Source organism: Gossypium arboreum, chromosome 11, assembly GCF_025698485.1.
Source record: "Gossypium arboreum isolate Shixiya-1 chromosome 11, ASM2569848v2, whole genome shotgun sequence".
Lineage (NCBI taxonomy): Eukaryota > Viridiplantae > Streptophyta > Magnoliopsida > Malvales > Malvaceae > Gossypium > Gossypium arboreum.
This window is the reverse complement of record NC_069080.1, coordinates 28205791-28225970: the sequence shown is the minus strand read 5'-3', so window position 1 is coordinate 28225970 and position 20180 is coordinate 28205791. Positions and strand designations below refer to the sequence as shown.

The 20180-nt window shown below is 36.4% G+C and overlaps 3 protein-coding genes and 1 pseudogene across 3 annotated transcripts; 1 reads left to right on the top strand and 3 right to left on the bottom strand.

Moving 5' to 3' along the window:
* Positions 1 to 229: 229 nt before the first annotated feature.
* Positions 230 to 2733, top strand: LOC108465032 (vicilin-like seed storage protein At2g18540). Its single transcript, XM_017765331.2, has 5 exons — positions 230 to 620; positions 688 to 863; positions 963 to 1043; positions 1131 to 1442; positions 1534 to 2733. Exons 1-5 carry the CDS (start codon positions 314 to 316, stop codon positions 2587 to 2589), a joined length of 1932 nt encoding a protein of 643 aa, XP_017620820.1. The 5' UTR covers positions 230 to 313; the 3' UTR covers positions 2590 to 2733.
* A 93-nt stretch (positions 2734 to 2826) lies between these two features.
* Positions 2827 to 6858, bottom strand: LOC108465033 (probable protein phosphatase 2C 80). The gene is made up of 6 exons (XM_053020883.1): positions 6385 to 6858; positions 5514 to 5783; positions 5048 to 5423; positions 4516 to 4824; positions 3670 to 3819; positions 2827 to 3237 (listed from the first exon to the last, which is right to left on the bottom strand). Exons 2-6 carry the CDS (start codon positions 5636 to 5638, stop codon positions 2941 to 2943), a joined length of 1257 nt encoding a protein of 418 aa, XP_052876843.1. The 5' UTR covers positions 5639 to 5783; positions 6385 to 6858; the 3' UTR covers positions 2827 to 2940.
* A 708-nt stretch (positions 6859 to 7566) lies between these two features.
* On the bottom strand, positions 7567 to 10338 carry LOC108465025 (laccase-6-like; annotated as a pseudogene).
* A 1479-nt stretch (positions 10339 to 11817) lies between these two features.
* LOC108465019 (zinc finger protein GAI-ASSOCIATED FACTOR 1-like) lies at positions 11818 to 15006 on the bottom strand. The gene is made up of 4 exons (XM_017765320.2): positions 14158 to 15006; positions 13663 to 14059; positions 13307 to 13578; positions 11818 to 12873 (listed from the first exon to the last, which is right to left on the bottom strand). Exons 1-4 carry the CDS (start codon positions 14279 to 14281, stop codon positions 12092 to 12094), a joined length of 1575 nt encoding a protein of 524 aa, XP_017620809.1. The 5' UTR covers positions 14282 to 15006; the 3' UTR covers positions 11818 to 12091.
* Positions 15007 to 20180: the final 5174 nt, after the last annotated feature.

The following is a 20180-nucleotide window of genomic DNA, read 5'->3' as shown; positions in this document are numbered from 1 at the left end:
TTTTGGATATATGTTTGGTAATATTCAAATGCGGTGGTGTTGTCTATTCAAACTTTATCGATCCTCTGCAATACAATGTTCTCACTCTCTCTCTCTCTCTAGTTGGACCTTAACAACTTTGTAATCCAGCAGGAAGAGTTGTCTTAAGCTCCTGCCACCTGTTGCATGGCCCTGCACGTGTCCATCCATAACACTACGTATCTAACCCCGATCACCCACTTTCTTCTATATACACTAAGCCAACTCTTTCCATCTTCCCACCCAGCAATCAGAACATCAGTGTCTAGATTCTCATCTCTATCCTCTTTAAACAATGCTGAGGTTGAAGGGAACCTTGGTTTCCCCATTTTCCTTTTTCGCAGTTTTCAGCATTATTCTTGCTTCCCCCACCTTCCTGAGTGTCGAATCTTATTCGCATCGCCATGCTTCCACCGTGGGTCAGTTGGTTCTTAAGCACGACAGGAAGCTCTTAACTCAGACAGAACATGGAGAAATCTCAGCTGCTATAGTCACTGATGGAACAAAAGGGCCATACCATCTTCAATTCATCACCCTGGAGCCTAACTCCGTGTTTCTTCCAGTTCTGCTACATGCAAACATGGTTTTTTTCGTCCATACAGGTACTTGCATGTTTTAATGAATTTATGGTGTAAGCTTCTCGGTTTTGAGCTGAAAATTTTGGTATAGGGAGTGGGACTTTGAGTTGGACTGATGATGATGATATGAGGGATGTGAACCTTCGGAAAGGAGATGTATATAGGTTGCCTGAAGGATCGGCTTTCTATGTACAAAGCAGCTTAGAGGCTGAAAGAGAGAAGCTTAGGATTTATGCTATCTTCACTAACGCAGAAGATGACATATATGTATGACCTTCTTACCTATCTCTTTTATCCATTTGTTTTCCCTTTCTTGTCGGCTTATAATGTTAGGACTTTTTGGTCTGTGAATTTAACAAAATCCAGGAGCCATCCATTGGGGCATACTCAAGCATTACTGATGTCGTTCTCGGCTTTGATACCAGAGTACTCCAAGCAGCTTTTAAGGTATGATTTTAAGTGGTAGAATGTCTTAGTTTTTTTTCCTGCATAATTCTATTAATATGTGTATACATTGGAAACTTGTGTCTCAAGGTACCCGAAGATGTGATAGAAATAATGAGAGCAAGCAAGCCACCTGCTATAATTCATGCAGTGCAAAAGGAGGGGAAGATGTTAGTGGAATGGCAAGCTCAACTCTTGAAAGCCTTTCTAGGGGGCAATAGGGATGGCTTCTTCCATTCTATCAATGGCAAGAAGACGAAGAAGAAAATGAGAGCATACAATGTTTTAGAAGCAGATCCAGATTTCGAGAACTGTAACGGGTGGAGCCTAACAGTGGACAGGAAAGACTTGCATATATTGAAACATTCCAACATTGGACTTTTCATGGTGAACTTGACAAAGGTTGGTTTTTACTACAAGTTCTCTTAAATAGTAGCATTCGGCGGAGTTAAAGAAGATCCATTATAATGGTGTGATTTTTTTCTCTCTGAAGGGTTCAATGATGGCGCCACATTGGAATCCAAGAGCTTCCGAGATAGCAATAGTGTTGCAGGGTCAGGGGATGGTTCGGGTGGTTTGTTCAAGCAATGCCAAGGAATGTGAGTGCAGGGACATGAGGTATAGAGTGAAGGAAGGCGATATATTTGCGGTGCCAAGGTTTCATCCAATGGCTCAGATGTCATTCAACAATGATTCTTTTGTTTTCATGGGGTTTAGCACATTAACAACAAAGCGAAACCATCCTCAATTTCTAGTGGGGAAGAAGTCTGCGCTAAGGATCATGGATAAACAGATATTGGCTTTGTCTTTCAATGTCTCCAACGCAACAATCGATCAGCTTCTTAAACCGCAGAGAGAATCGGTGATATTAGATTGTACATCGTGTGCGGAGGAAGAGGAAAGATTGATGATGGAGGAAATTGAAAGGGAAAGGAAGGAAGAGGAAGAAGCCAGGAGGAAAGAGGAGGAAGAGGAGGCCAGAAAGAAAAGAGAGGAGGAAGAAGCTAAGAGGAAAGCGGAAGAAGAGGCCCAAAAGAGAAGGGAAGAAGAAGAGGAAGCCAGAAGGAGAGAGGAAGAGGAAGAAGCTAAGAGAAGAGAAAAAAAGGAGGCCAGAAGGAGAGAGGAAGAGGAAGAAGCTAAGAGAAGGAGAGAGGAAGAGGAAGAAGCTAAGAGAAGAGAAGAAAAGGAGGCCAGAAGGAGAGAGGAGGAGGAAGAAGAGGCCAGGAGGAGAGAGGAGGAAGAAGAAGCTAGGACGGAAGAGGAAGAGGAGGCCAGAAGGAGAGAGGAAGAGGATGCTCGAAGGAGAGAAGAGGAAGAGGGAGCTACAAGAAGGGAGACAAAGAAGAGTAGAGAAGAAGAAGCAAGGAGAGAGCAAGAGGAAGCTTGGAAACAGGAAGAAGAAAGGCAAAGGAGAGCAGAAGAAGCCGCAGCAAAGGGTTGGAGGGAGAGGGAGAAACAAAGAGGACAACCAGAGGAAAAAGAAACGGAAGGAGGTGGCGATGAGGGCCGTGACCGCAGAAGGGCTGCAAAGAAAGTGTGGTTGATTTAGTCTTAATCCATTCGCAGATGGTTTTGCAGTAGTGAATAAGATCTGCCCTACTATGCTATCAAGTCTAGGTAATTAGATTCCATGTTTAGCGTCTGTGAAAAGCTTTCTAAATCTATGGTTTTTTCGGGTCTTGATCTTCAATAAGCTCTTTGGCTTTCTTTCACCATTTCCCTCCGCCCCTTCTTTCACCTGCTCTAAGAAAAATGATATCAACAAGGAAGATAAAATCCATGAAAGTTGTTAAAGGAGGAACGACGGAATTACTTATTGAACAAAAATCAAGGATCAAAACTTCTCGTGAATCACAAGTGCATAAAGAAAGGCCAATATGAATGTTTCTTTCACTAGGTTTCACGTATTGGAAGAGCCAGCAATATACGACACAACAACAGTGATGTCGTCAAGCTTGCCACCATAGTAACGAAACCCAGCATCTTGAGCTGCTTTGGCAAACGGTGTCTGTCGGTTCTTATCCACAGCTCGTTCACGAGCCAATGTTGCTATCTGCTTAGCCATCAATTGGGGATTGAAGCCAGCTCTTAAACCATGAACAACAGCAGCAGTAATCTCATTATTATACAAGTTATCAAACAACCCATCTGTTCCAGCGATAATCACATCACCTGACAGAACAGGAATTTTGAAAACCTGGCCACATTATTCCAACAATGATAGATTAGGGACTGTGAATAGGTAAAATAGCTTCATATCTTCTATGGAAGACAACATCCCAAAATCATCATCCCATCAAACATAAGTAGAAAAAGAAAGGAAAATAGAAAATTGATATCTGCCTTCACAAGATATAAGCAATTATTATGAATATAATAACTCTTAACACCCACAGTGAAACCATTTAAGAATGCAGCTACATGAGGTCCAACAATTAAAACTTAAACAATCTTTACTTTTAGTTAAAGTTAACCATTTAGCGATAAAAGATCCTAAAAACCGAGGAAAGCAAGCCACGAGTTCCTATCCTATTCAAAGTTATCTTAAGGTCAAAAAGGAGGGAAATAAAAAAGAACACTGCTATCAATCCCTTGTATCAAAATGGAATATCATAAAACATCAACTAACCTGACCAGAGCTTGGTAGATCACCACCGTCACCACTCTCCAATTGATATGTAAAATTGAAACCGTGTTGCTGGACTGGGGAATGGTAGACGGTGCAGCCATCCCTAACCACAATGAAACCGCTGTCCCCCAGATTTATTGCATGTATCCCCTGTTGAGAGTAGTAAACTACATGATATCATATGGGATATAATTTGATCGCTAAAATCTTATCGACCTTTTTAGATTCGGGCAACTGAGCAATCCAATGAGCTCTAAAAATCAAGCTAGATCAATTCTTTACGGCCATTAAAAACAAGTCATATTCCAGTATACAGACAAGGAATGAGATTATAGCAGTCGATCCACCTAAAACACGGATTGAGATACGGAAACTGATGAATGTAAATAAGAAAAGACAGATATTTCAATAGGTTCATGTGTTCATGCAGTCAAATGCTCTTGCTAAGTTCACAAAATAACTAATAATGTGGCTAGGACTTCAGTTCTCAGGAATAGAGGAACTCTGCAACATACAACTTTACCAAGAGTAAAATTTAAAAGCTTAACTACTTTTCCTGAAGAAATAAAGTCTGATATTTTAAGAAAATGAATTTTCTTCTTTCTTTGTTTGGATGTGGGCATAATAAGCTAAAAAACTTGCGGAACAAGTTAGGTAGAGCTCACCACACCTATTAAATCATAAAAACCAATAGCAAGTTAATCATGAAGAACAATGAAAAAGAATCTAAGAAAGCTTTTCTGTTTCCTTGTAAGTATCATATCCTAGTGGACTCATCAATAAATGTCAATGAAAATTCATCTAAAGATTGTCTCTGCTCATCTTTATTAACAAAAGAAAACAAACCTCCTCTGTAAGGGCAATGATGCAGGCAGTTGAGGATCCTTGTGATTTTGTGCTTGAATGGGCTTTCTCTAATACTCTGGCTGGGTCAATGGAACCCTTTGGTTCATCTTGAATTGCTGCCACTGAATTACACATAAGTTCACGGGCAAATTCATCAGCATCAACGCCAACTTCCACCCAGCCACCAACACCATCAGCTACCCCTATGGCTTCGTCATTGGCACAAATGAAGTGAGCATCCTCTCCTCCTGTTTCTTCCTTAGCAGGATGTGGGAGATAACAAGACCCTGAAACTAGTCTAAAGCTTTTCTTGTTTGGAATAGCTCTGAAATCAACACCAAAGAACCAAACGGTGGAAAATAAGTACATGTGTAGATATCGTCTTAAAATGCTTGAGAATAGCTAATATCAGAAAAGTATAAAGATTATTGTATTTGTAGATTACTACTCAAATATAATTTGTAAAATTAAAAAAAGAAGTTAAAAGAAGGGACAAATGGTAACATATAAAATAAATTGAAGATAAGAGGACATTCTTTACAGGTAAACTTGCAGCCCGTTCATCCTTAGAACTCCCATCAAATGACAAATCATGAGCTGCCCTAGAAGAGGTACAAGACAAAGATGATGTGTGGATATTTTTCATCCTTGGACCAAAAGGAAGATTATATCCGGTATTTCTCTGCACTGCGTCACAAAAATTGTACCCACAAACAAGACGATTGTTGCGCTGTTCTTGCTTTCTCAAAATCAGGCTAGCTTTTTGGCAACTGCTTTGACTTCGATCAGCAAAATAAACCCCACTAGGTTTCAAGAAGTCCAAGCCATTCCCACAACTTGCTACCAACTCATCCATATAAACATCTCCGAAAACAGCCTTGGAACTAGACACAGCCATTGTTTTTGCCCTAAGACAAAACAGGTTCCGAATACAACTATTATCAGATAGAGATTTACCAGAGTAAGAGAAAGACTGAATCAACCCTGAATTCACAGACAAAAATTTGAGCTGTCTAAGCAATGAACTTGCTGAGTCGGACAACGGAACTTGTTTTCCTGTAAGAGACCTTTGAAAACCAGTAAATACAACAGGTTTTAGCTTAGAAAACACAACTGCTGGCATCTTTAACCCTTATATCAAGTTCCCTTAATTCAACCACCGTTTGAGAGAATACCAGACCTTGTATTGCAAACAAAAGGCTATACGTTGACACGCGTGTAACCACCTACCAGCAATTTCCTCTAAGGAAGCATATTTGTCTCAATACCTGAAATAGCAGACAAAATAGAGGTATATTATATTATATGTATTATGTACATTAAGGTTTGGGCTTTAGGAGCGTAGCAAAGATGCATAAGCTCACAAAATTCAACAACAAAAAGGAAAGAATGGGAAGAGTTGAAATCACTTAAGCTACTCACATGGCTCAAGAATTATTCAAATTGCATTTAGATCAAAAAATAATAATAATATATTAACTGGATTTTAACAAAAATAATAATATTACTCATGAAAAATGGTTTTGGATACATTGTTTTTTATTCTTTTCTTAGCAACTTTTGAGCATTAGAAGAAACGAGTAACCAAAACATAGCTTAAGTGTACAAATGCCTTTTTAAAGTTAAATATTTCTGGCATACAATAAAAAGAAAACATATGAATTCTGCATACATCAATGACAAAAACACATGGATAATTTTAAATTTTTAATCATCAAAAAAGAAGAAAAAAAAAACGTAGGTAATTTAAAGAATCTAAATGCTGAGAAATATAATTCACAAAAACTAGAACTCTCAACAACTACCTACAAACTACAGACAATAGCCAAATAAAATGCAGAACTTGATAATGAAAGAAAAAAAAAGAACCTGTTGAAGCGGCTTAATCTGGTATTATTCGACACCTGAATGTTAGAGACAAAAAGGAAAGAAAGCAAAGAGAAAGAAAGAAGAAAGAAGCTCCGAAGAAAGACCTAAACGAGAATCGACGATCTCCGGAGCTTCTTCGCTGCCTCTCCCTCTCCCTCTCTCCCTCTCCCTTCGGCTCTGCGGATGCTGCGGATGTTTCACTTTTTCAGGGCAAGCGCTGTATTGAGGATAAACACGTGATACATTCTTGGACACGTACCCAACCCAACCCTCTATTCTTAGGACTTAAATGTATTTATTTCAAGTTCTTCCACCTAGATTTAATAGAAAAAAAAATAGATTTAATAGAAAATATTAATACCATAATTAAATTATGGTTCATAAGTTATAAGAAATGATTAATTTTATATAGAAAAAATATATGAAAGTTGTGAGTAACTATGTTCTATACTTGCATGCTTAATTTTTTGTGTAAGTTTTCAACTCTTCAAGTGCAGTTGTTAATAAGTGAGTTTTAGTTTTGCTCAGTTTATTAATTTTAGATTAAATTGTATTAATTTCTAACCTACTTATAATGTAATAGTTTGATTTTGTATTATAATTAACTTTTAACTATCTATTTTAATACTTTAATATTTATAATTACTTCAACTTATATTTATATTTTGATGGTATTTTATTTATTATAGAAAAATTGGAACCCACAACAAGAGTGTGAGATATGAGGTGACGGTCAGTGGGAGGTTGGTGACTGACTATTTTTATAATATAGATTAAGCAAAGGTGGGGCGTGGACGGGTGGGTGCAATAAACAAATGGAGGGTTAGCGAAGCGGGGAGTTGAAGAGCGACGAGGTCCGTTCTTTTTTTAGGTTTGGGGTACAGCAAGGTTGTGGTGGTGGAGTCGCCTCATCCAAAAGTTTTGTCTCTACCTAGATATAAGTTTTAGCTATTGGATATCAAAATTTCTTTCTAAAAAAAAATCAATTAAATGATACTAATAAAAAGGGCTACATCAATCAATTAATCAGTTGAGTAATGCTAAAAGCTTCTTCTTCTTTTTTTTTTTCTTTTTGCGTAATGCTAAAGGCTATAAGAAATGGTAAAAAAAATGCTCCAAAATCAATGGAGCCCATTAATGGATTATTTGGCCCAAATAGGAAAGAAAAGGGAAAACACCCAGTTAAACATCTTATTCGTTGTCTATATGGTCCTGAAGCCCAATAAACCATTACGGTTTACAAAAGTCGAACTATTCTTGGAATTACATTACTTGAGTTCAACAAATAACCAAACAAATCCATTATTTTCATATAACTTGGGCAATAGTCTACGTACTAGCAAACATAAAAATAAAATGGGATAAATGGTACGAAAGGGAAAACCCAGCACAAATTTACAGATCAGCAGAGTGGAAGATCAGGAGGTGGAGGTGGCAAATTCTGCATTTTGCCTTTCCCATTCTTCACTAGAAAAGCCATTGACAGTCCCCATGTTGTGTGCACTTCCAGATGGCAATGCATGAACCTCATTCCTGAATTATTCATTACAGTTAATAAAGTAATCAAGGTGACAAAATAAAAACAAAACTGAATGAAAAATTTTATGGTTTTTAGCTATGAAATTCACCTGGATTATCAGCTCTGAATCGAATGACTGCCCATCTGCCTTCTGGCACACCCACTGTGTTCCTATAGGGAGGAAGGATTGTACAAGTTAAGAAGTGCAGTGGTGGAGTTATAGTTGCCAAGACCAGTGCCCAACAAGTAGAAGCTAAAGCCGTGAAGGTGTATGGGATGCTTCTCAGTTCCTACTGTGCCAGTGTCTTGAAATATGACTTGAACTGCCCAACCATGTTCCAAGATACTAACTTGAGTCCCTATTGCGGATTGTGTATCGACACTAATGTTATTGGGAGCCCCATTTACAAAATCATACATCTTTTCTGGTTTATCAGGGAAATCCGTACTATAATATCCTTGTAAATTATTGTAATAAGCATTCAGAAGAGACACCATTGGTCTTCGAAAAGTTACATTGTTGACTGAAGCCGCAAAGATTCCCCCATCAGGCCCCTGGCATCTATCAGAGTCAGGTGCGTCGCAGCTGAACGCGTTGAGTCCAATTGTCGATTGTCAAAGGAACATCAACAGGGGACCATTGGTGGTTTGGGTATAGCCTTTTGACTTGGTCCGAGAATGCTTGAACCGATGCAGTGTCATTTACATTAGGTATGATTGGTTCAAGAGGTGTCATCGACGTTTCACACGTGACTTCTGAGCTAATTTGTCTACTTTCACTGTGGGTGATGCATAACGGAGAATCCCACAAGAAGTTTTCATCAAGAAGGGGACGTTTTTGGCTGGCATGTAAGGGGCCATTGCCATGTATTTGCCAATGGACAGGTCTGCTTTGAGCAAGACGTTGTATGTCTGGCCTGGAGTCAGCATTAGGAACGTGGTTTTGAAGGGTTTTGTGTATTCTCCATCAGTTTCCACTACAGTCATAGTATGGTTAGCCACCATGAAAAAGTGCTCCATGTTAAGGGCTGCATTGATGATTCTGAGAAGATAGTTCTTCCCTTTTGAAACATTAATGGTGTATACATCTGCACAATATTAAATGAAAAGAACCCCCCACAGACCAACCATCAGTAGTTTTAACAGTAATGGAAATTAAGATATACTTGTTTGTTCAGTGCATTTAAAAGACCATATATACCATCTCTAGAACAGTTATGGAGGGGACCAGGAAGACCATTCAAAGTGTAGGCATCTGACCCTGGGGGACCTCCTCCTGATTCTTTCACATGTCTTTCCAAGCCCTGGACGTCTCGAAGCCAGTACTCTCCTGTCCAAACAACACCGCTTGGTTAAAATCATGTCGAGTTTCTGATACATGCAGATGAATCCTTGCGGATCAAGGTAGCTTGGTGAATACGAAATGGATTACCTAGTATAATGACATGCTCTTCAACGGGAGGCTGAAATGGATAACCTACTCCTTGCTTGGGGTAGATAATGAGGGGACCATGAACCGTTGCTCTTAGCCATGATATGTAAGCATGCCAGAAGAGTGTGCCCCGTTGGTTCAACAATGTAAACCTGTATTTGAAATTCTGGCCTGCTTGGATCGGACACTGAGTTATGTAGGCAGGGCCATCAAACCAGCATGTTAGCCTTCGGCGGACCCCATGCCTTTAATAAGAAACCGAACCAACATATGTCACTCCTATGCTTACTAGCAATATGGTGAGCTAAACAGCTAGAGGAGGAAAAAGAATGAAGTAAATTTACTGATCAACTTTCTTACAAGTGAATTGAAATGTTGTATGGAGTAAGATTCGAGACCTTGACGACCACAGTGTCGTCTTCCCAAGCATAAATAGTAGGTCCAGGATACATACCATTGACAGTGAGTATAGTTGATGTTTTGCACAGTTTTGTAATAGAGGCTGTTTGAACCTGTTAACTCACTGAGAGGTTTATTTCAACTTCAAAGACAACTCACAACTCATATGCAAAGCTGAAAATTGAAGATTATGAGTTATACTTTACAGAAAAAAAAAAATTGTCTAGATCAAGTTCAGCAATTTTATTTTTAATCCTCAACATTACTTATTCTAGGTAGTGACATTACAAGGAAAATAGTTATATCAAGATTTTTTTTTTTTAAATTTGAAAAGCAGAATAAATAATGATAATGAGGGCCCAGCTTAATTGATAAGTCGACAACCAGACATTAATGCTCTAGCAACAGCGAAAAGAGGGATGGATGCATCAATGCCTCGTTATTATCCGCACAGGATTGCATTAAGCATCACCTTGAAGTCATAATATCTTGTAACACTCGCTTTATGCCATGCTTCAAGAACACCTCCAATAATGGAGAAGAAAAGAAGAAACAACAAAAACCTGCAACAACTATTTTCCAACTGATTTCTTGGCATTCCCATACACCCAGAAAAGAAATCAAGGGGACCAATTTATACCAACAACAAATTGGTCCTTGAAAATCCATGTTTGGAGCAGTTGAGAAAAAAACTAGTCCTAACATTCTTGATAGTAGGAAACAAGTTTCTTCTTCAATGGTTTGGTAGACTGTCATTGTATTGAGCATGTAAGAGAGATTATGGTTCCAGGGGCTTCTGAGATGAGTCATCAATTGTTTCTTAGTATTTGTATTCTTGAAAACCTAATCAAATGTTAAAAACAGGACACATGCTTATGACGAAGTATTCATCTCCAAATGGAATTCGTAAATGCAGAGAAATATGGTGGTTGCTGACTGTATCTACCTTGTATTGCTATATCATGTCTTCTAATTTGGAGCAGTATATGAAATTGGGGTTCACAGTTACATCTCCAACCATTCGAAATTATTGATGCTGTGGCAGCTAAAAATCCAGGAACAACCAGACAAGTCAGATTTTTATTGTTAAGGGGAAATCAACTCATTTAATGTTTTATTAACCATTTGTTGCTTATTATATTGCTTCTACTTAACTACTACCACTAAGATTAAATAAGTAAAATTCAAGTAAAAGTTAAAGAGGGTAGATTTTTATTTTGCCTGAAATTGAAAAACAAAGAGAAGCAAGATTTGGTCAATGGAAGCAAAGGGAGCATAATGTCTTTAATCTATTAACCATATACACATTTATATACAGAATTTTGCAATGTTATGTGGATAATCTAGCTCTAAAGCAACTTAACATAAAAGACATTAAATTTATGCCTTTTAAGAGTTTTTCAATATAAATTTTATATTTGGTTAATTGTTTTATTTTAAAGATAATGACGTTGAAGAGAGCTTAGAAGGTATATACACCCAAAAAGCCGGCATGCAATTTTCTCCTTTATCATCACATTCATTGACTTGGGTGCTCAAGTGTCTGCATTAATATTGTAGCTAGCCATGATATGGGTTGGAGGACCCTCCACAATGTAAGACGTTTTCCCTCTTTTGCAGACCTCAAATCATTTCAACAACTCCTCCATCCTCCATGACTTTTTTTTTTTTGTTGAAGAACATCCTCTAAGACATTATTAACTAGTTTGGAATTGATTAGAGCTTAACAATCTTTACATGAATAAAATTTAACTAAAATGAACCAATCTCTTACTGCAACTGTATATATATATATATATGTAGGATTGTAAAGGAAATGTTTGGCTTTTTGAAGTTTCAACCCAATATTTAAGCTTGCTTATGTTTTCTCAGCCCACTTATTATTGACACCACCCCAAATTAAACAATTCGACTTATTTTCCATATTTCATGCTTATGATATGATAATAAACAAAAGGGTTTTGCTTAACTCCCCGAGTTCTCGTTTGCTTTCATGATCTGGTTTACCTCATGGAAAACTACAGCTCATTCACTTCTCAATTCTTTTTTTTAGAAAATGGGAAAGAATAGCTAAGTGATCATCTTATAGTTCCCAGGCTTTGATAAAATATAAGATAAACAATGTCGAAATGTCTCCACTTCACCCAAATCATTTTTTTAGAGATGTTACTCTTTCAGCAAGCTTTATACATTAGGTATCCTAATAAATTTGGTTCTAGTATTTAACCTTTTACACAGACGGGCATTTTCGCCTTTGTTGTGTACAAGGCAGCAGAACAATAAAAAAAAAGACCTCAACTGCCTCTTTTGATGGCTTGATGCTAACCCCTGCACTGGCAATTCTTATTTGTCCCATGTTATGAGCTCCTTCCAATGTCCTTGCTGGTGAAATCTCCACCCCCAAATGAAGTTGCTGCTGCAACAACATCAAGTTCATCTCCAATGGAGGTAATTAGAGCTGACAGGCCACCATTGGGGCTGCCACCAGCAGCCATTCCCAATCCAAGAAAATCCAGAGTTGCTTGCCTAGGACCAAACACAGGAGTTCCCATCATCAATTCCTTTAATCCTGAACTTCCATCACGAGGAAGCCCAGGGCCAAGCCCTGCTACAACAGAGGTATTCTCAGGCTCAACTTCTCTCTGACCCCATTGTAAATTATCTTGCTGTGCAGATAATGAAGATAATGAAGCTATACCAAAACCATGAAGCAAGGATGCATTAGTTGCGGTTGCTCCCATCTGAGCAGCTTTCTGCAGCAGTGCTGTGGCAGACATAGCAGGTTGTGGTGGTGGAGCGTACTGCCTGTGCTCTTGCCCTGCAGTCCCAAATATTGATGACCCATGGTTTGTTGAGAGGCATAGAGAAATTGGTTCAATGGATGGAGATGGAGCAAGGTCAGTAAGACAATCTGGTTGACCTACAGATTGAAATAAGTCGATGAAAACCGGAGGATGCTGAGGTTTTAAGCTCGCAGATGTAGTTGAGGATGCAAATAAGCTAGCAAATACACTGCAGCTGCTGCCATTGCTACCTAAGCTGGCGCTACTACTACAACTTCCATTTAAACCTGTTGGTGCCGCAGCTGGAGCTGGAGCCAGAGATTCTTCCATGATAGGACTGGGATTTTCAGGCAACTCTATAACATATCCAAGATAGAGGGCAAATACAACATTAGAGGACCTGACTTAAAAAGTCTAAATACAAAGTAGCATGGAAAGTTAAAAGACTTATCTTTGTGAAAAAGAACTTTAAAGCAAAAAGCAAGAATCGATCATGATTTCCATTCAGTAAATCCACTTCTCTTTTCTTTTAGCTTTTGAAACATTTTAGTCTTTTATCAAGATTGAATTTCAAAGTTCAAGAAATGACCTTATTTTCCTTCCCTCTCAAATCTCACTCTCACCACCAGTCCAGCTACTAATACCACCATATAACAACAAATACCAGAAACAGACAAATAACGACTAAGGTCCAACGATTCATCCGAAGACAATAATAACAACAACAACAACAAAAAACGTTGTCTTTGCTTAATTAAAACAAAACCAGAATGCAGAAAACTTACTTACCAGAACTTTGAATTGGCAAAGCTGAAGAAGATATCACACTACTTAACTGAGGCACAGCTGGAGCTGGAGCTGGAACTTTCCCTGATTCTGGTGCAGAAACCGATATCGGTGTAGCTGCAGATGGTGGTGAAGAATCCGTAGTGTGAGGTTTCGGGTTGGATTCTTTGGTGGCAGTTTGATTCTGATTCTGAGGCTGCGGTTGTGTTTGAGCTTTAGCCCTCTCCTCTGCCAACACATCACAGAAAGCCCTGTGGGTGATAAAACTATCCCTCCTGGGGAAAACAACAACAACAATATTAACAATATCCAATTGTTTTTCAATACAAAATGAAGCTTTAGATTGTTTCAAAAAAAACCTGGAAAACACAGTTCCACAATCACATTTGTACTCCCGAGTACCGCAAATCTTGGAGTGAGCTTTCCAATCCGATTGAACAGCATATTTTTTGGAACACTTATCGCATTTCCACTTTTTTTCACCATGTTTTCTACAGAAATGTTTCTTAATTCCCGTAAGATCGCCCAAAGCTCTTGATGGATGGTGATGGACACAAGTGATCTCAGGACAAACATAAACTCTCTTTTTCACTTCCTTACTTGATCTCTGCTTCAGCTTCCATGGTAAATTATGACCTCGTCTATGAAGCTGAAGATTCTGGTCCCTTTGAAATCCTTTGTTGCAAATTTCACAAACGAATCGATTCGTCGCTAGAAGAGTACTCGGAGATAAAGCAATCACCTCTGCATCCGGATCTGTAGCAACCTAAAAAAACAAAATTAAAGGAAAACAAAAAACATAATAAAGTCCGGTTGTTTATTGATTATCATTAGATAGTTAATTTAAGGTATACCTGGCATTCCAGGGAGGTTACGTTTCTTCTTGGCGGTGGATTTGGGAAGTGGGTTTTGGTTACCGGAGGACGTGACGCTAGCTTCACCGGAAGCGGTGGATGAATTATCTAAGTCGACCGGCATTACTTCAATATATTCTTTTTAGCATACAAAGTTGGTTTTTTTTTTTTTCCTTCTTCTTCTTCTTATTGTTCCTAGGGCTTTGTGTTTTGCTCTTTAAGCCACCTACTAGCTCTCTGACAAAAGTTCACATTACTCAAAGTAACTCAATGATTAAACCCAACTCTTTCAGAATCAGTTCTAAAGCTTTTTAAAGTTTTAAAGTTCGATTCAAACCCCTCAGAAACGAACCAATAACAACTAAAAACCCAGAAAGCAAATCCAATCAATAACCCCTGGTGCTGAATGATCCAACGGTCAAAGCTGAATCAAAGAACATATCAATCTCAATGAAACAGAGAAACGGGATGGATTATAAAAAATGGATAAGTTTCATATAAGGCGGCTTCAAAAGAAATACAGGAAGAAAAGGAAAAAAAAAACTTAGACAGACTTCATGCGAAAGATTCTAGAGAAAAAGGAGGAGAAATAATTTATAAAGAAAGAAAAGAGATCTTGGCTCTTGCTAGTTTACTTTTCAAAAGCGAAAAAGTTCATACATAAAATAAATAGAAAATTATTGTTGAATAAGCTTTCATCAGTGTTAATCTGAATAATAAATTTGCTCAAGAACAAATACGAAGAGTTAGGGGATTTTTTTTATGTAACCCTTTTACTTGTGGGTTTTGGGAAAGTTGTCGGGAGATGATGTTTCCTCGTGTAGTGCAGTCAAGCAGGTTAAATTTGCTAAAAAAAAAAGTTTTTTTTTTTTAAAAAATATTTGGGTGAATAAGTCTATTTCTAGCATATTTATTGGAATAAACTGATTTTAGAGGGAGACGTATCTTCACCTTTACTCTTCGATTTGGTTTAGGTTTTTTAAGGTTTTTGTTAGAGGTATTTATGGTCTAGGGTTGGAAATATGGGAAGGTCGATTTAATTGTGTTAGTACTTGAGGTAGACATTGTGGAAGCTTAAAAGTATATTTCAGCTAACGATGATGTGATAGCATTAGGATGCTTATACATTTCTACTATCGTGTCAGGATGGAACCATTGCCTTAGAAGCCCGCCACATTGCAACTCAAGCTCCAAGTTCAAGGTGCTTATACGATCACGGGTTGTAGCATAACAAATGCTGACGAATGTTAATTTGGGGTCATTGTTTGGAGTAAAACTTAGTAATCCACTTGATAGTGATTATGCGGTTATGAGTTCAAGTTCCATCTCGCAGGAAGAGGATGGTTTGTAAACCTAATACAAAAGTTTGAGATAATAATTGTAGGGAAAAACTTAGGACATTTCAGTACAATCAAGTTTGTTAAACTAAGTTTTATTTGATAAAAGATTTTAATATAACAAATTAAAAGTATTTTGAATATAAGCTAAAATTAACAAAATAATTTTTAAATTTGAAGTCTAAAAGATAAAACTTTGAAACAAATTTAAAATCAAGTGCAAATGATTTTAACCAAGTCAAAATGATTTCAATGAAGTTAAAATCATTTTAAATGATTTTTAAACAAGTCAAATTTGCTCTAGGACAAATGGTATCGATACCTTATGGACATGTATCGATAATTTTGGAAATATCGATACCCTTAGAAAAATTGAGACCAAAAAGGTATTTTGTTTTCAAAAACTCTAAAAATTATCGATACCATATTTATGATATTGATTCTTTTTTCAAAATAATCGATACCTTTCTTAAAAACGATACTAAAATAGTATTATGTTTATCATAAACCCTATGAAGAAGTATTTATCTGGTATCGGTACCTATTTCAGGAAGTATCGACAAAATATTTTTTAAGTATCAATTATTTCATTCCAACGGTCACTGAATTAGCATTTATGACAAAAAATATCAATACCCTTTTTGGAGGTATCGATACTTGCAGTTGAAGGTGAAATACATGCTCTAGTTTTACGTCCCCAACGGTCATATTAACTTCACCAACAACCTCAACGGTTGGAAATCTATTAGGGAGTATAAATACCATCTTTCAAAGTCCTACAACATCCAAGAAAGCACTTTCAAGCAAAAATTATCAATCAAATAACCTTAGAGCTTAAATTTTCATATTCTTCTTACATACACTTGTGAGCTTTATCTCTATTCTTTTACTCAAGTGTATCTTATTGTATTTGTGCTTCAATTTGCAAACAATTTTATCTTGTAAGGATTGTTTCTTTGTTAGCTCATTTGTATCTCTTTGAGAAGGTATCTTAAAATTTGGGGTAGAAATCTTAAGGAGTTGTAAGGTTAAACCTTCTCCTCAAAGGTTGAACAAGTTAGTGAATTTGGGAAAATCATTAGTGGTGGAAAGCTAAGGTAGTGGAGTAGGCAATTATGGCTGAACCACTCTAAACTCTTTGTGTTCATTGTTTCATTCTTGCCTTTCCTTTTACCAAATTTAAAGGCCAATTCACCCTCTCTTGGAATTTTTAGTTTGCTTCATTGAGCTAACAATTTGTATCAGAGCTAGAACTCTTGAGACGATTTTACCACGAAGAGAGAAGATCCTCAAGGTATTCAAAATAGAAGCTACAACTCAAGAAATTTCCTTCATGGCATCGGAGTAAAATTTCACTATATTGGGAGACGAGAATTCTGCCATGAGGCCTCCACTATTCAATGGAACTAACTACTCATATTGGAGAATAAGAATAAAGTTATTCATCTAAGCCAATGACTATGAAGTTTGGAGGATCGTTACTAATGGGCCATCCATTCCAATAAAGAGGGTCAAAGATGTTATTATCCCAAAGGATGAGAGTGAATGGGATGAAAATGATATCAATAAGGTGCAATTAAATGTGAAGGCTATGCACACTCTATTTTGTGCTCTTGGCCCAAATGAATACAATAGTCACCTTGTGTGACAATGCAAAAGAAATATGAGACAAACTTGAAGTCACCCATGAAGGGATAAGTAGAGTTAAGGAGTCCAAGATAAGTTTTCTTACCCTTGATTATGAATTTTTTAAGGCAAAAATAGAAGAAGGTATCAAGGATATGTCCAATCACTTCACTCATATCATCAATGGTCTCAAAGCTCTTGGGAAGACATATCCCAACAATGAGATGGTAAAAAATATTTTGAATAGTCTCCCAACATCTTGGGAACCTAAAGTGATGGCAATAGAAGACTCAAAGGATCTCAACTCACTCTCCCTTGATGAGCTCATTGGTTCCTTATTGACGTATGAAATGAAGATCAACTACAAAGCAAAGGAAATCAAAGAAGTTCCAAGGAAAGTAGGAGTTGCATTCAAACCAACAACTTGTCAGAATGATGAAGACTCTAGCAAGAATGGTGATGATGAAGAGATGAAAATGTTTGCAAAAAGATTCAAGATGTTCATGAGGTCCAATAAAGGAAGACAATTTCAAAAAAAAGGAATCAAGAATGAATCTATTAAAGAGAAGGACCCTATCATATGCTATGAATGCAAAAAGTCGGGACACATCAAGTTTGAGTGTCCTTAATGGAAGAAAAGAGGGTCAAGCAAACAAAAGCTTAAGGCTCATGTTGCTACTTGGAGTGATGAGGATTCATTGGACAATGAATATCAAGAAGTAGTCAATCTTTACCTTATGGACATCGATGATATTAAGGAAACTTCTAATTCATCTACTTTAAATGATTATTCTTTTGATGAATTGCAAGATGCCTATGATGAATTGGGTTTAGAATTTGAAGTCATGATGTCAAAACACAAGAAAAATGTTTCAAAATTAAGAAATGAAAATGACTTACTTTCTAAAACCAATCATGACCTTGAAGAGAAAGTAAATAAAATGCAAGAAATTATTAATCACTTTGGAAAGAAAAATTTAGATTTGCATAATTTACTTTCAAATGCTCATGAGGATTATCAAAAGCAACTTGAGTTGCTTAAGAGTGAAAAAGCTCACTCTAACGAAATTTTAGAAAAAGGAGAAAATTCAAAACAAAACTTTGTTAAAAATAGCTTTAATTTCTATAAACATAAAGGTCCCCAAAATTTTTACAAGAGAAAAATCATTAAAAGTGTATGTGTCCCTAAAGGACTCATAACTTTTCAATATAGGAGCTTGATTTCAAAATGGATACCCAAAGGGACTAAAATTATAGGAACTAATGCTTATGGACCCAAAAGAATTTGGGTACCAAAAATCAAATCTTAATTCTATGTTTACAGGAAAAGGAGCATTGCATTGAGGTGGGCTATTCAAAGAAAAACTTATGGTACCTCGATAGTGGATGCTTAAGACACATGACTAGTGATAAGATTCACTTTATTGATTTGAAGCCAAAAAGTGGAAGAGAAGTTACATTAGGTGACAACTCTACAAAACAAATTGAAGGAATAGGCTTTATTGGTAAAAACTCTTCTATCATTATTGAAAATGTCTTGTATATCAACGGTCTTAAGCATAATCTTCTAAGTACTAGTCAATTATGTGATAAAGGTTTCAATGTCATATTTGAGTCTAAATGTTGTAAAGTTATTAACATTGCTTCTAATAAGATTATGCTTGTAGAACATAGAATAGAATATATATATATATATATATATATATATATATATATATATGGTGCATTTAGATAATATGCATAACTCTAGCTTATGCCTTATTGCTAAAAAATAAGATTAGCTCTTTGTTATGGCATAGAAAACTAGGACATGCTAGCATGATTATATTGTATAAATTAGTTAAAAATGACTTAGTAAGAGGATTGCCTAAAATTGACTATGATGTGAATAATGTTTGTGATGCATGTATTAAAGGTAAACATAAAAGAGTTTCTTTTAAACCTATTAATGATGTATCAATTGGTAGAGTTCTTCAACAAATTCACATAGACTTGTTTGGTCCAATTAGGACATCTAGCTTGGATGGAAAATAATATATTTTTGTGCTTGTTGATGACTATTCTAAATTTACTTGGGTTCTTTTCTTACGTACTAAAGATGAAGCTTTAGAAAAATTCATCAGATTTTTAAAAATGAACCAAAATGAAAAAGGTTACTATATCACTAGTATCAGAAGTGACCATGGAACTGAATTTCAAAATCTTGGTTTTGAAAATTTTTGTAACTCAAATGGAATTAGTCATAATTTTTTTTGCACCTAGAACCCCTCAACAAAATGGAGTTGTTGAGAGGAAAAAAAAACTTTAGAGGAAATGGCTAAAACCATGCTTTGTGAAAATAATTTACCAAAATATTTTTGAGTAGAAGCAATAAACACCGCTTGCTATGTGGTTAATAAAGTGATGATTAGATCTATTTTAAAGAAAACTCCATATAAACTTTTTAAAAACAAAAAGCCTAACATTAGCTATTTTCATCCATTTGGATGTAAATGTTTTGTTTTAAACAATGGTAAAGATAATCTTGGTAAATTTGATGCAAAAAGTGATGAAGGAATTTTTCTTGGTTATTCTTTAAATTCTAAAGCTTATCGAGTCTTTAACAAAAGAACTTTAGTAGTAGAAGAGTCTACACATGTTATTTTTTATGATTCTAATCCTCCTTCTAGAAGGGATTTTTGTGTTGATGATGATGCAGCATAATTTTTCAATAAAGAGGATCAATCATCAAATGGAAAAATTCAAGAACAAATACAAGATGCACTTGAAGAAATTTCTACTAAGGAAAGGGAAGTCACTTATCCAAGAGAGTTCAACTATGTGAAGAATGGTATGATTTTAGGAGATCCATCCCAAGTGGTAATTACTAGATCTTCTCTTAGAAATACTTGTAAGTATGTTGCATTTATATCATGCATTAAGCCTAAAAATATCAAAAAAGCATCAAATGATGAATATTGGATATTGGTCAAACAAGAAGAGTTAAATCAATTTAAGAGAAGTGAAGTATGGACCCTAGTTGATAGACCTAGTGATAAATATACTATAGGTACTAAATGA

Excerpts from the sequence above, each read along its gene's own strand:
- LOC108465032 (XM_017765331.2), top strand. The coding sequence starts at position 314 with ATGCTGAGGTTGAAGGGAACCTTGGTTTCCCCATTTTCCTTTTTCGCA. Across the intron at positions 864-962 it reads ACGCAGAAGATGACATATAT|GAGCCATCCATTGGGGCATA; the intron begins GTATGACCTTCT and ends AACAAAATCCAG. Across the intron at positions 1,443-1,533 it reads TCATGGTGAACTTGACAAAG|GGTTCAATGATGGCGCCACA; the intron begins GTTGGTTTTTAC and ends TTCTCTCTGAAG.
- LOC108465033 (XM_053020883.1), bottom strand. The coding sequence starts at position 5,638 with ATGCCAGCAGTTGTGTTTTCTAAGCTAAAACCTGTTGTATTTACTGGT. Across the intron at positions 5,424-5,513 it reads CTTAGACAGCTCAAATTTTT|GGCAAAAACAATGGCTGTGT; the intron begins GTCTGTGAATTC and ends GTTTTGTCTTAG. Across the intron at positions 3,820-4,515 it reads TCATTGCCCTTACAGAGGAG|GGGATACATGCAATAAATCT; the intron begins GTTTGTTTTCTT and ends TACTCTCAACAG.
- LOC108465019 (XM_017765320.2), bottom strand. The coding sequence starts at position 14,281 with ATGCCGGTCGACTTAGATAATTCATCCACCGCTTCCGGTGAAGCTAGC. Across the intron at positions 13,579-13,662 it reads TGTGGAACTGTGTTTTCCAG|GAGGGATAGTTTTATCACCC; the intron begins GTTTTTTTTGAA and ends TGTTTTCCCCAG. Across the intron at positions 12,874-13,306 it reads TTTGCCAATTCAAAGTTCTG|AGTTGCCTGAAAATCCCAGT; the intron begins GTAAGTAAGTTT and ends GATATGTTATAG.